The sequence below is a fragment of the Chaetodon auriga genome, chromosome 5 (assembly GCF_051107435.1).
Source record: "Chaetodon auriga isolate fChaAug3 chromosome 5, fChaAug3.hap1, whole genome shotgun sequence".
In the NCBI taxonomy this organism is placed as follows: domain Eukaryota; kingdom Metazoa; phylum Chordata; class Actinopteri; order Chaetodontiformes; family Chaetodontidae; genus Chaetodon; species Chaetodon auriga.
The window spans coordinates 9,761,437-9,776,242 of NC_135078.1; the positions used below are offsets into that span (position 1 = coordinate 9,761,437).

Consider the following 14,806-nt stretch of genomic DNA (forward strand, 5'->3'; position numbering starts at 1 on the left):
CTTCAGTGAGTGAACATAGTGCATATTCTTTTGATAAGTATGATCGCCAGTGGAATTTATTCTAAAATGTATTTCAAATAATTCACTATTTTGATATTTCAGAGACATTTATTTTGTGTCAATAGCTAAGGGCAGATTTTTTAACTTTATATATTTTGTACTGACACTTTTTCCAGTGTGTGCTTCCTCAGCTCGTGCCAATACAGATTTCAGCAGTTCTTGCTGTAGAATGGAGTGGCTTCCTCTGGTTGTGCTAGTATGACTTGGCAGACGTGATGACTGCTTGCAAGTCTTTTTTGGAGCCTGTGCTTTTGCTGCATTTCAGACTCAACCCGTTTCTAAACTTCACTAATGTCTTTTGGAGAGCAAGTATCAAATATACGGTGCAGTATATCAGCAGTTTATCAGAGCTTACTCCACTTCACTGTTCAATCCTATCTTGTAAATGTTATGCTGTAGGTAAAAAAAAGAAATGCTTGTACAATAAGCTTCATAAAATATATTTGTATATGGAAATGACCTTTAACATGCATCTATTTATTATCTGTATGTTGCATATCTTGTAGAGGTGTGGTCTGGGAAAGGGGGATCAAAGCTCTGACATGTCGATGGTCTTTATATCTGTGATGGACATTTGTCACTACTGATGTGAAAGTGTGGTGAACTGTTTAAAGGTCTCCCCCCTCAGAGCTCTGACCATCCTTGCAAAGCATTCAAAGAAATGAATAAACATATGCAAGACTCAGATCTTATCAAGGTTTTTTTGGTTTCTAACCTGAAGGTTTTGAAGGGGAGTGGCACAAAACAACACACGAACAAAACAAAATACTCAAAATCTGCTTCCTTTATACTCTCCCTTTGTACCAGTGTGCATAAAAACAGGATCACTGCTTTGTCTGTTGGTCTGATGCTTTTGCATACTACCCAAAAAATGAAAAATGTACAGTTTCTGAGCAGGTACAGTATATATTTTGTAGGATTGCAGCAGCAGCTTGCTCATAGGTAGATCATACACTATGTGTGCCGTAACAGCCTAAATTGTGTGCATAAAATTCTATTGCACTATAAATGTTTTAACCCCAGTGCCTAAATATAGGCTAAGAGACATTTGATATCTTCCAGAGCTAACAATGCTCCGTGAATATGAGCTCTAAATATATTCTGAGGCTTTGAACAGTTTGGTTCCATTTCTGTTTTTGTAAAACTTTATTTTCAGGTACAATTCAGTCATGAATCCGCACAAGTCAAGCAGCAGGCCATTCTGGTGGCAGACATTTCCACTTGTCATTTTGGTAAAGCAAGTGTAATGACACTGATGATGGAAGTTTTATTTAGGCGTCCTGTAAACCAGCATGCTCAATAACAGGGCTGCTCTGGTTGCAGACGTCTCAATTGCTGCCCAAAACCTTGATTTCTTCAGTGGTTCAAATATTACTCACTGGTGGCCGTTTCCCTGGTTGGAGAAACAACTTGCCAATCAGAGCTTTGTAGGTAGACTTAAAACTATGGTTGTCATCTTTTCTTTTCTTTTTTTTTTTTACAGCAAGCTAGCTAGCTACATTCATGGAAAATAACACAAAAAAAAATAAAAATGAGGATGACAACAACAACAGGCTGTTGTAAGTCTACTGGGAGAACTAATGTCTTCAAGTCTTAAACTGGCATCTTTCTTACATCATTCACTTCTGCTTGATTAGGACCAAACATAGCTCAGTGCTAAACACTCATTTACATGAACATGATGTCAGAATGAAGTGTCAGTTTAGCCTGATTATCAGGCCATATCCAGGCCTGTCAATGGACGGACATGCAGCCATTACTCATGTTATTCATGAAGTCACAATGTCCACAGTGTGAAAGATCTGCACATTTTGGTCAGAAAGTAAAAGAAATAATTAGAACCGATTATGCCATAAAACAGTTTTTTAAATTGATCTAAAAGTTGTTTAATTCAATTGCAAAATGTCAAAAATAATTTTGAGATATTAACAAACAGCTGTATCCCGAAATCAGTAGTCATTATCTTAAGGCCACAGCTTCTTCAGGTGCTTTATCACATACAGTACATACGGCACACACATTCAGTCAGTGTGTATATATACAATATATATGGTATTTACAAAAGGTATACATACATAAAGGAACAAGTAGCTTGGATTGTATAAACTGTATTTTTGCTGCTTGTGTTTTACAGTATATACATAGACACATGGTACACAGTCGATCTACTGTAAACCCAAATATGGGAAATACGTATCTTTTTTAACTCCTGAAACTCCCCTGATAGTAAACCCCAGAGATCTTCTGCTCACTTTGGTCTCTTTGCTGGTCCTCCTCACATCATTGGTGCCTCAGACCGAGCAGAACGCCTTCTCTCCTTAAAACACTAAGAACCGCAGAGTTGATTCAGCTTCAAAAAAGGTAAATATTTCTTCAGGTCAGGCACGCTGCCAAAGGGATGTTCACTCTCTGTAACATCAGTGGAGAAGGTCTTCATGTGTGTGTGTGTGTCTAGTTTGGGCAGTGATGGGGGGGTTGTGGGGAGACTGTTGGCACAAGGAAATCTCGATGCTTGGGATAGTTGTACATTGTGCTTAGATGCTGTTGAAGTCGTTAAGTAGATTTTCTTCTCAGGAACCTGACTTGCTGTGAAGCTGCTCGCCTTTTTTTGCTCTGTCGTCTCCACACATGGTGCCTCCCTACACACCTTCATTCCCCTACAGCCATAAACAAACTGCAGATGTAATCACACAGTCCCTCAGCTGCACGAAATAAAGACTTTGCAGCTGCATCACAAATCTCCCTACCAGCCACATCTGGAACCATCAAGAGGGCCCAGAGAAAAGTGTCTCAAAACAATATTTTAGAGGTATTTGTAAAATAATATTATATGGGCGTAGATTGATTAAGGAATGTAAAAACATAATACTGTGACGCAGGACACTGATTCAAGACTTACTCCCTCCACAGTAATATGAAAGGAAGCTTGAGGAGGCCAGCTTAGTTACAACTTGCCTGCAGGCTAATTTGCCAAAGCTGTCATCAATAACTGTCTGAACTTTGAAACCACAGTGAAGATAACAAAGCATCTATTGTTGCATTTTTGCAGTTGTGGTGAAAATGTCGTTGACGCACCACTCTCTCACGCAAGTGATTAAATTGGACAGCGCTTGCCATTCGATTTGTCTTCACTGTTTTCTTTTCTGCAACACTTGTGAGTGCTAGCTCCTGTCTGCCATACTGTAAACACTACGCTAGCATTAACGCACGAGTACTGGAACTGTAGACTGAAGTGCACTGAAAAGTTATCTTTGGGCATCTGCAGTGTGCAATGAAAAGCTTTTCCATGAGTTCAAGGTTGTTATTAGGGATGCACTGATCTCAGTTTTTCAGTCCTGATACCAATGCCTGGGCTTTGGCCTCACTGCACGGAGGACACTGGGATCATTTTTTATGTGTGCGGCAACATCAGGCTTGACTTAAAAATCGCTTTCCTAACTTTGTAAAATAAAATGTAACAAATGCATACAGAGATATAAATCTACAGAATTCTCATTTATTAAAATAATGGTGTCTGACACCAGATCAGCCCACTGTCAGGATGCCTGATCCAGCTATTTCAGTCAGCATCGGACCGATATTGGTATCTGCATTGGTGCCCCAACCATCCAGAAAGGGCCAGTAATAAGTAACAAGTAAGGACTCGATCCTAACTGGCTTCCCACCCATAAACACTGCTGGGTGTGTTCGATATAGGTGTTTATCCACTGCCCCAGACTGAGGAGAACCTCAGTAGCTAAGAATTACTGATTTCAGCTTTAATGCTAACGTGCCACCACTGCTGTGCTGCTATGAGCACTGCACTGTAGGCCTGTTGATTAGCTAGAGTACCAGCCAGATATATTAACCAAAAGGACGGTGATAGTTACATAACAAGCTGTTGAACACCTGTTCGGAACACCTGTTCAAACTCAATGGACCATCCTCCCATGGCGGTTAGCATCTGTGTTGAGACGCCAACTGTTGCCCAGACCCCGAGGACCTCCACCATATCTGCCAGAGGTGATGTAAGGTCACCTGACAACCCACTTTGCCCGCTCAGTTTTGGTCATTAAGGTGTGCAGTGGAAGGAAAGTAATGGAAAGATGGAGCAGTTAAAGTCTCAGAAGTCCATGTCCCAGCCAGACAGCTCATCAGGAGGACTGTCGTCATCTGGAGGGTAGCTGTCAAAATAGCTGTGATCTGTCGGCCCTGTAAGCTGTTGTGGAAGGGAAGACGATGAAGGAGGAAAGAATGAGACATTTCTTAAGGTACCTCCTGAATTATTCACCCATTTTCAGAATCCAACTGGAAGAGTGGAAGAGCACCTGAATTCAAAATGCCAATTTTCAAGGTCAATTATTGTGGTGGTCATTCGAGCTATCATAAGAAAGTTTATATTCAGCTTCTGAGAAGCCTCGAGGAATGCTAGACATCAGCAATCAGAGGTTCACTGCTACATCTGCCGTCCTTGTTGACACATGCATCACAGACATGAGCAACAACACAATGGGAATTTTCCTCTTCCTTTCAACATGTGTTTATCTTAAACCTAGTAATATATGGACAATTAAAAAAGTGATGAGGTAAAGCTGCCTGCTCCAAGACAATGCAAAATTTAAAAGCTCAATACAGTAATTTAATCATGTAGTTTAATGGTTTAAATTCACATACACATAGCAGAGTGGTGTTTTTCACGGCAGCTTTTATCGTTTCTCCAAGTAATAAAAGTGAAAACTCAATCCGATCCATTTTTCTGCCATTTGCTTTTTATTAGAACTTTCAAAGACTCCTAGTTTTACAACCCCATTTCCAGAAAAGTTGGGACGCTGTATAAAATGTAAATAGAAACAGAACGTGATGATTTGCAAAACACTGACAATTGAAAATAGCACAAAGACAAAATAGCAAATGTTCAAACTGAGAAATTTCATTGGTTAAATAAATGATGGCCTCATTTAGAATTTGATGTTCACAGACGATGGTTTTTTGGAGTGTTCCTGAGCCCACGCAGTGACGTCTACTACAGAATCCCGTCTGTTTTCAATGCAGTGCCTTTTAACCATCTGAAGATCACGGCCAGCCAATATTAGTTTTTGGCTTTGTCCCTTGCAGACAGAGATTTTTGCTGATTCTCTGAATCTTCTAATGACATAATGCACTGTATTTATTTATCAGACAATAAAATCCCCAAACTCTTTGCAGTTTTACATTGTTCTTAGCACAGTGTGTCACAGAGGGGTGAACCTCTCCCATCATGTTACTCACCTGTTGCCAATTCATTGTTAGTTGTTCCTCCAGCTGTTTTCTTTTAGCATTTCAACAACTTTTCCAGTCTTTTGTTGCCACTGCCCAAACTTTTTTGAAATGTGCTGCTGGCATCAATGAGGGTATCATTTTCAAAGTCAATGAAATTTCTCCTTTTCGACATTTGATATTTTGTCTTTGTGCTACTTCCAATTAAATATGGAGTTTCAATGTTTTTCAAACGATCACATTCTGTTTCTATTTACGTTTTACACAACGTCCCAACTTTTTTGGAAATGAGGGTTGTACCAGTTTGGATAAATATTTATACGTACTTCTCTTTTCAGTGGAGATGGTAAACTCCTCGCCTTCAGTCCCTCCCAGTTGAAGCCGTTAAACCACCTTCAGACACATTATAGAGAGCAGATATAAACATGTCTGTAAATCAATCTATATCTCTTTCTCTCTCTTAGATAGTCATGAGTTGGACTCACAAACACAAGAGACAGATGTTTAAAATCATAGTTTGGTAGCAGTACTTTCCCTGGATGGTGTGACTGATTCTGTTACAAAGAACTTTTGTGGAGGCAAGAGCATGAAGACTGTATTAAGTCTAATAGCGATAAGCTTTTGAATATGCTTTGCATCCACTGCTTTGGACAGTGTGTTCAGTGATTATCTAGTCGTGAGGTCATGAACCACTGGCTCACATTCATCATGTTCAATCAGTGCTTATTTGTGCAGCTGATCTTCACGCTGAGATCAGCAGCAGAGTGAGTCAGCTCCTTACCTGTGCTTCTTGATATCAGTTATTCCATTTTTGAGGTTGCCCAGTCGCTCTGAGGGATTTCGCCTGTAAAGCAGATCAGGGTGGGAAATTACTGTTTTGACACAAAGAAACTTGGAGTTTCTTTTTCTTTTTTTCATAGCTTTAATCTTGAATGTTGTTCTGCCCGGGTGATCGTGTACCTGCACAGCTTGCGGATGAGGTCCTCAGGTCTCTTGGTGACCTTCTTGGGGAAGTCCATCTTCTCAATGCCTTTCAAGATGAAGGTATAAGTCATCATCTGGTCACTCCCTGAGAACGGAGGACTTCAGAGTGGAGGAAACAAAAAGGGCAAAGACTTAATTCCTTTGAGCTTTGATTTAACAGAGGTCTGCTGGAGTGAAGGTTGTTCAGCAGTACTCTATTCAGGCCAGGAAACAAGAATTACTGCAAATCAGCAGCAGGGGACTGAAGTGATAACTAGATGGAGGATGATACTGAAGGCACTGATGACCACATGCACTGACCTGCCAGTAAGGAGCTCAAACACCAGGATGCCCAGAGACCAGAAGTCCACACTGAAGTTGTGTCCTTTGTTGAGGATGATCTCAGGGGCCACATACTCTGGTGTCCCGCAGAAGGTCCAGGTCTTTTGGCCACATCTGATCTTCTTGGCAAAACCAAAGTCAACCTGGGAGAGATGATCAGTTAACTCAACGAGCTTTCCCAGAAAAATACCGCAAACTTGAAGGGGCCTGTATTTTTATTGAGTAACACTGAGGTGCTTACTGGCTCCCTTTGATCTGATCTGGTTGTACCTCCTGATAAGTACATTCTTTTCTCTCTATAACTTTAGTACAGTTAGTGCACATCAAAAAAGCTGGTCAATCAAATACATAAAAGCTAGAGAGATAATTTTTGAGGCTTGAAGCTGCAGAGTTCCTTAATTATCCACCAATTGCACAGTACAAATTTATGACTAAGCTTGATCACTTGGATCTACCAGAGGCACACTAGTCATCAGAGGAGATCAAACTGTTAACAACGCAGATCTAACAACATCCTGCCAGCTGTCTGTGCAGTTACTTCATGTTTTCAAGACAGAAAATGTTAGATCGCTTGTGGCACACTCACCAGTTTGATGTATCCTTCAGTATCCAGCATGAGATTCTCAGGCTTCAGGTCTCTGTAGAGGACGCCCTTGCGATGGAGGTAATCGAAAGCCTCTGTGACACAACCGACACAGAATTTGGCAGTGGCTTCATCAAAACTTCCCCTAAAGACAAGAAAGCCAAATTGAAACTTTCTGCTTATAAGCTGTTCATGAGGCAGCAGCAGTGGACTCATTACACAACAGCACCTGAACCCACTTGGAGGCAGCCATTATTCAGTGATTTATGACAGTTGGACCTGAGATTCTTTATTGCAGGATGGGATAAGTTCCCTCATTAGGTGGTAAACTAATAATACACTTTACACAAGCCAGCAAGTTTCCAAAAATATGACGGCATCAGTCAGCGGTTGGTCTCTCCTACCTGTCCCTGAGCAGACTCCAGACCTCTCCACCCAGACAGGCCTCCAGCAGCATATACACATATTTGTTATCCTTAAATGTGCGATACAGTCTGGAGAAAGAGAAGCACAGACGTGTTCAGCTTCAAAATAAGAGTTTTCATGTAAACAGGACATTGGCCGTGCTGTTTCTGCATTTGTCCTGTTTCTCTTCTATATTTGTATGATTATTGAGGCTTCAGTTACAATCAGATTTTGCTGGTTGTAAAATATTAAGGGGGCAGAATTTCTTTCTATAATCTCTTCCTGTTTAAATTAATTAATTAAATTAATTGTCACTAAAATTAGTTGACAGTATTTACATTTAATAATCACTTGCCTAAACAGTGCACATTAGCTTTCATTAGGTAAACTCCAGCATTACTCAGGCTTAATTCCCTGCTATTAAATATTAAACTACATATGAAAAAGCAGCAGGGAGAGAACTAATGATGTAAAAAGGATCATAAACAGTAAGCAGGGCACTTAAAGAAATAAATGCAGCCAAGTGGTTATTACTACGATGCACTGCAGTGGACTATGACAGATGTACAGACGTTACTCCACAAATTATAGCTTGATTTGTGAACTAAAGTGATTTTAATTGATTGACTCTTGTGCTAACGTTGTCTTGTGCTTGTGTTAATAAAATCCCAGGAGCACGTACAGGTCCAAGATGACAAAGACACGGACATTAACCACCATGTCACAGTCTTAAATCCTAGATCGTCTTACATCAGTCTTGAAAACAGATTAGAAATACGAAGAGATGATATTTAAAACATACGAGAAGGGTCAAATAAATACATAGGGTGGTCAGCAGGAGGAGCTTTTCACAAGGTGAAGAATGGCTTTAATATGTGACTCCACTGTATACGGTGAAATCGGATCATGGCAATGTCACAAAAGGAAAGCCACTGCTGTGATATTTCATAACAAATAACTACATTTTCCTAGCAGACATCTCAATATCCCCTGCCATTCTACCCCACTGAGAACAAGTAATCTGCTTGAGCCTCAACTGTGATCTCATCAAAAACTAATAAGCGCCGCACTGTTTTCCCAGACTAATGGAGCAGAGCTTCATCATGTAGGATAAAAAGTGGAAATGGGTTTTGAGGCTGAGCAGGAGGACTGACTTGACAACGAAAGGCGAGCGAGCCTCAGCGAGGATCTTCCTCTCCGAGTGGATGTGCTCCTCCTGCCTGTTGTCCACGACGTGCTTCTTCTTGATGACCTTTAGAGCGAAGGTGACGTCCTTGTCCTGCACCTTCACCTGCAGATGGAAACAGCAGGGTGGGATGAAGACAGACTGTATTCACAACACACTTTTTCATTTGTCATTTGTAATTAATAACATTTTGCAGGTTTGCCTTTAAAACATCTTGAAACAGGCTTTGCAATAATTCCTCCTGTTCATAATGACCGTTAAAATATCCCTTCCTGATACAGGCAGAGCTAAAGAACCAAAAACGGTAATGACTTTTTTCATCAGTTAAATTGATTACCAGAGCATTTCATCTTTCAAATGTTATTTACAGTCTAAATAAATATTTCATATTCATGGATTGAGGTCTCACCAGTTCTACTCGTCCAAAGCCGCCGACCCCGAGCGTAGCGATGACCTCCAGGTGGTCGAAGGGCCTGGACGGTGAGAACACTGACACCATGTCCTTCAGATGGATTACGTCTGCTGATAGCGGCTGACTCTGGTGGCGCGACACCGACTTCCTGGATGGTGGCACAGACAGAGGGAGGGGCTTCATCTCAATCAATGATTGATGAGAAACATGTTGTGTTTCTAGTTTCACTCAGTAAAAGTGTTGCTGTGTTCTGCCCCGAGCACGCAGCGCTGAGCCTACCTGGCGTGTCTCTTCTTGTCGTCACGATCAAGTGTTGCCACGTAGCCTTGGAGGTACTTCTGCAGCTCATTGAAGGTGCCCACTGTCTGATCAAATGTCCTAGAAAAACAAGAACCGCACGTCAACAGTGTAACCACTGGAATGTTGGCTGAGAGGCTTCATAACCCCAACTCTGATTAAACAGAGGTGTCCCACTGAGATAAAAAACGACATTAAAGGCGGAAATCAGGGCAAGAGAGACGGTTTAGCCAACACTGCTGACAGCAGCTGATAGATACCAAAATATCCCCATTGTGTGCTTCCTGAGGGAGATCATATTGGGGTAATGGGAGGACATACAGGAACCGGCACATGTGCTACTTGATAACCCTCCATTACAGAGGGAGCAATATTTTGCCGGTGTTTGCTGTTAATTCCTTGAAACGTCAGAAGGCTCACTCTCTGTCGATGACGAGGCACTCCACTCCGTTCTCCTCAGCGATGATATTAGCTGACCGGACGTCGTCACTGGAAAAGACACAGAGACGTACGTTACACACGTAAAAACACACTCTGCTGCGATCGTGATTTTAGGATTAGGAGGGCACTTTGTATTCAGTGTGAGCTAAAGCTGTCAATCAGAGTACAGCAGATTATATTTGATGATCTTAAAGGTTAGTGAAAATGAAATGACAGTTTCTCATTTTGCAGATTTTGAAAGGTTGCATATTCTCCAGAGGCTCTTTTCAGCTCTGCTCCTTCCTCTCATTATTTTCAATATGGAAAGCAGGTACTGAATCTCAATGGAAATGACTTGACATGTCTTGGCTGTTAAAACAGTGTTTGTTTCCACCCGAAAATCCAGAGGCAGGAGAGAAAGAACAATGTGTGATGTTAGTTTTTACCTTATGAGTGCTTTTTCTCCAAAGTAGTCTCCCCTCTGCAGCGTGTTGATGATCTGCGGCACCTTGTGGGCCTCGGTGGACTGGGTCACCTTCACCTGCAGGACACAGTTAGCTGGATCTTTAAAGCATGTTTTACTTGCTCCTCACACCGCCGTCCAGTCCACTACTGGAGTTTTGTCCAAATATTTTTACATGCATTATAAAAAGCTCAAATTAGAAGAAATTGAAATGACTGACTTTGAGTTACAGGAACTGGAGCATGATGCGCTATGAGTAATAAAGTGTTGTTGATGCACTTCATGTCTTGACCTGCTGTCAGAGAGGGTTCGAATCAGCTGCCTCTGTTTGTTCTGCTTTTGCTCCTTCAATCCGCTGCCTATAGACGAGCAAAAATACCCCACCAGCCTGGATGTTGTGAAACTTCCTCTTCATTTGTGAGGTTTTAAAAACCAGTGGCCCACCCCGGTCAAGGTCAAACATCCCACTCGCTGGAGAAATGCCGCGATGACATCACAGCCGTAACGGCTGGGGTGTGTTTGAGCTAAGTATTCTGTTTGACCTCAGTGACCTTCACTTCCCCTGTTTTTCCTGGTGGCAGGCGCTCTCAGAGTTTATCCCCTCCCTGGTTAGGGGGTACGAAGGGGCGGGGGGTGGTAGAGCCATTTCCTGTATTAGCCCCCTTCCTCCCAAACAACATGTGTCTCTCTCTGGTTTGGTTAGCTTAGCACTGAGGAGCTGCTGTCTCACATCGGCTCATAATGGCATTTTGAAAGTCCCCTGTGGACAGCTCTGGCCCCTCTCCATCTCCCCTCGCTGCTCGGTGTCAGGTTGCTGACTTATCAGACAGACGGGTGGGTGAGTCATAGTCCAACACCTCCCAGACTCACATACAGTTTGACCAACATCTTGTTTTGTTGAAGAATTGTCCAAAACTGGTCTGTTATTTAAGAAAATCAATGTTTTTGTTTGTATTTTGGACATTGTTTCTATTGGTCATGGTAACCTTGAAGCATGATTTCAGACATGGGGTCAGATATACAACAATGACCATTACCTGTTATACAAGTTTTTAAAAGAAATGGTCCAATGATCCAAAGAACTTGAGTCAATGAATCAGTGAGTTCATTGTTGAAAGTTGCCACCAGGAACTTCTCCATTTGCACATGTACCTGCAGGATGACATGCCTGCTAAATTCACTGTTACATGCAGTTTTGTTTACGTTCAGGTGGAAGCCAAACTGAACGGAAAAGAGGAAGAATTTAAAGCAGAAAGAGACGCAGGCTTTTGATAATTCTGTAGTCATTCAACACTCATGCTGACTAATGAGAAAAGCCTTTGTCCGGAGCCTGCAGGAGCAGCACCCTCATCAGTGCAGTAGAGACGTCACACGGTATTGTCTAACCGAGGCAGCGGAGGATTTATTTCATTGTTGTAAGGACAGGATTAAGGCTTTCTGGCCCTAATGAGTGCCATTGTTGCACAGTCTAAAAATGTCTCAGATATCTCTGCAGTGCAGCCCATGTTTAACATCTTATCATAACCAAGGGGAATAACGACAAAAACTTACTTAAAAAATGAGCTGAATTTCTCCTGTAAGTTTTAAATTTTTGCCTGTAATGTTGTGGACTCTTCGCATAGTAAAGTTTCCTCCCAGACTACATCTATTTTGAATCATTTGACTTTACATTTATTGTTGTTTAGCCGTACAAGCAGCTTGGTTTTAGTGATAGAAATATCGATCTACCACTTTGAGAATGAAATTCCTCAACAATTATTGGATATATTGTTAGAAAATACTCACATGTTAGCATGCTAAATATGGAAAATGTTATACCTGCTAAACATCAGCATGTTATTATTGTCATTGTGACCATGTCAGCACGCCACTGTTAGCATTTAGCTTTTTGTTTTTTTGGGGGGGGGAGTGTTTGTGAAGGCAGTAATATATCTGTTCTATTAGACCCTGAATGTCTGGAGAGCCTGTTTCACTGAGATAACACCAACGGTTATTAACAGTTTTGGCAAAAAATTAAAGAAACTTAAATCAGGACAAAATATTAGTAAATTGGTGAAATGATCAGTTTTGATGTTGGAAAATGTTCGTAGCATCAGTCTCTCTGTGCAACTGTGGTGTGTTTTTCTTCTTGAGTTAACAGGAGTTGCAGTTTGAAGGTCGTCATATAACTGTCAAGCTAAATGATGTGTTTGTGTGTGCATGTTTCTCCTGCTTGTTCACGTGACCTTTTACAGCATGTAAGACACATTACCTTTCCCTGTGCGATGATGTAGAAGGTGCTGCCCTCCTCTCCCTCCCGGATGACGTACTCTCCTTTGTCATAGTATTCCTAGTGGGATGGGGGAGAGTGAGGGTGAGGAGGGTGAGGACAACAGTCACAGCTGAAGCATTATATTGATTTAACCAATCGACCCGGCTGGTCTGATTCCTGGTAGCTGGTCCCCTGCGGGATGAGAGCTGGAGTTCAGCCATCGATGTTCTGTTATTCAGAGCTTCTCAACCTGCTGATTAGGAGGGGATTTGGGGGCTCACAGGAGTAATGAACCATGAAGTATAGGTCAATAGTACGTGCTAATTATGATTCTTTTAATGTCTGTCATGAGGGCCTTTCATGGTCATGGTGATAGGATGAATTTGTCAGTGGTAGATATTTGTGTTCTGACACCATGCTCTCTGTTACCCTTGATTTAAGTGCTTGTCAAAATTATTATTACCTCTGTTATCACTTGGTGAATTATTTTTTTAATATCCCCTTAATTTAATTCAAGAAATGTCAAAAAAAAGAGATGACCATACATTAACAGGGACATGGCTTCAAATTGCTGATTTTGGCTAAGTCTAAAATCCCAAAATATTCAATTTATACTGACATGAAGCTGAGAGAAACAAGCAAATGCTGAGGAGTGAGCAGCAAACACTTCACATGATCATGTACTGAAACCATTGAACGTATAAATTGGAATGGATTTTTTTAATACATTCAAAATCGTTTAACTACTCGATTGACCAACTAATTGATTGAGCACTAGTCATGTAAGCGTTAAGGCACAAACAACAAGCCAACACGCAAATTACCATTTGTCAGAAAATATCAGTCCATTTACTTTGATTACTGATTTTGACATTAACAGCTTTAGTCATCAGAAATATGCGTTCTGTACAGTAGTCCTCCTGCTAATACACAACTGCTAATAGCATTTCACAAGAGCAGCGGGGCTCAGATTACGGGGTTTTAAATTCTAGACCATTTTCAATATCAGGTTGCCTACATGTATGTTAACAATCGACCTGTAATATCAAACCTGATCATCTGTGCTGTAATTCCACGTTGGTCTGTTCTATATCTCCTGCATGTCTACCTGTCCTGGGAAAAGGATCCCTCCTTTGTCGCTCTTACTGCAGTTTTCTTTCCTATCAAAGAGGGTTTTTGGGGCATTTTTCCTTAACTAAATTGAGGGTCTAAGGATGGAGGGTTTGTGACTTGGTTGGGCTATATAATTAAAACTGATACTGGGCTATATGAAGAAAACTGACTTGATTTCAGTTTGTTTTCAAATCGTCATCCATTTTTTTTTCATTGTGTCATTGGCCTCACCAGGAAGAGTTAAATGGTCACATAGCCTGAGGTCTTAGTATTGTTGCTACGGCTGCTTACAGATTAATATGCCCCTCGCACTGTTTTAAAACGACGGTTTGACCTTGAGGTGTCTTGATTTGATCATAATGGACATCTGTCAGCTCATCAGAACCAAAGAGTTCCTCTGGCCTTGCTGGAAACCCCCAGACTGGGTAGGAAGGTCGGTCATTTACACCCAGACACACTGCAGTTGATGCAGAAGTAAGATCACATGACTGAGAGAGTTTCAATGTTTAGTTGAGTTTTAGGTGCGTCGTAAAAGTGGATGACACTAATTAGACTCTGAGGCACAGTATGTTCTCTCAGTCTGCTCAGCTCTCATTCAGAGACAGACTCCTCCACTTCATGCTGTCAGTCACTCTCTGCCCATAACAAACCTAACACACCGGCCCGACCGCAGCACTCGAGCCAGGCTGCTGAATCAGCGAGCTTCCACAGCGCCTTCCATTTTAAAGCTTTTAGGCGAAGAAGGGGAAGTGCAAAGAATGAAGGTGACCAGGATGAAATGTTCACTGGGACGGATGCCAGATTCCCGCCGCTGAGACAACGGCAGTAATCCATTTGACTATAGAGGACTTTGGCGAAAAGTGAACAAACAAATCAGAGCAACCACGCGTAAACATTCCCTGGTGTTTACTGTCAAAACTCTTGACACAAGTGGCATTTTCCTTGAGCGTCCGAGCTTGTTTACGTCCCGTTTACGCTTCAGGAGAGCCTAGTTTAACACCCGCCCGTGACAGCGGAGACAACATGCCATGGTTTTGTTTATAAAGACTGTCTGGATGATACAGTGACTGTGCAGG

General features: G+C 41.6%; 1 protein-coding gene across 1 annotated transcript in view; it reads right to left on the reverse strand.

Moving 5' to 3' along the window:
• Positions 1-1,517: 1,517 nt before the first annotated feature.
• Positions 1,518-14,806, reverse strand: part of prkg2 (protein kinase cGMP-dependent 2) — a 28,677-nt gene continuing 15,388 nt past the window's right edge. The window contains exons 7-19 of the mRNA XM_076731642.1: positions 12,618-12,695; positions 10,350-10,444; positions 9,904-9,972; positions 9,466-9,564; positions 9,184-9,334; positions 8,743-8,879; positions 7,588-7,677; positions 7,187-7,328; positions 6,580-6,743; positions 6,256-6,378; positions 6,077-6,139; positions 5,622-5,688; positions 1,518-4,258 (exon numbers count right to left, since the gene is read on the reverse strand). Of these exons, the coding sequence (XP_076587757.1) occupies positions 4,163-4,258; positions 5,622-5,688; positions 6,077-6,139; positions 6,256-6,378; positions 6,580-6,743; positions 7,187-7,328; positions 7,588-7,677; positions 8,743-8,879; positions 9,184-9,334; positions 9,466-9,564; positions 9,904-9,972; positions 10,350-10,444; positions 12,618-12,695 (1,374 nt within the window). The 3' untranslated portion in view covers positions 1,518-4,162. The remainder of the gene's footprint in view (positions 4,259-5,621; positions 5,689-6,076; positions 6,140-6,255; positions 6,379-6,579; positions 6,744-7,186; positions 7,329-7,587; positions 7,678-8,742; positions 8,880-9,183; positions 9,335-9,465; positions 9,565-9,903; positions 9,973-10,349; positions 10,445-12,617; positions 12,696-14,806) is intronic.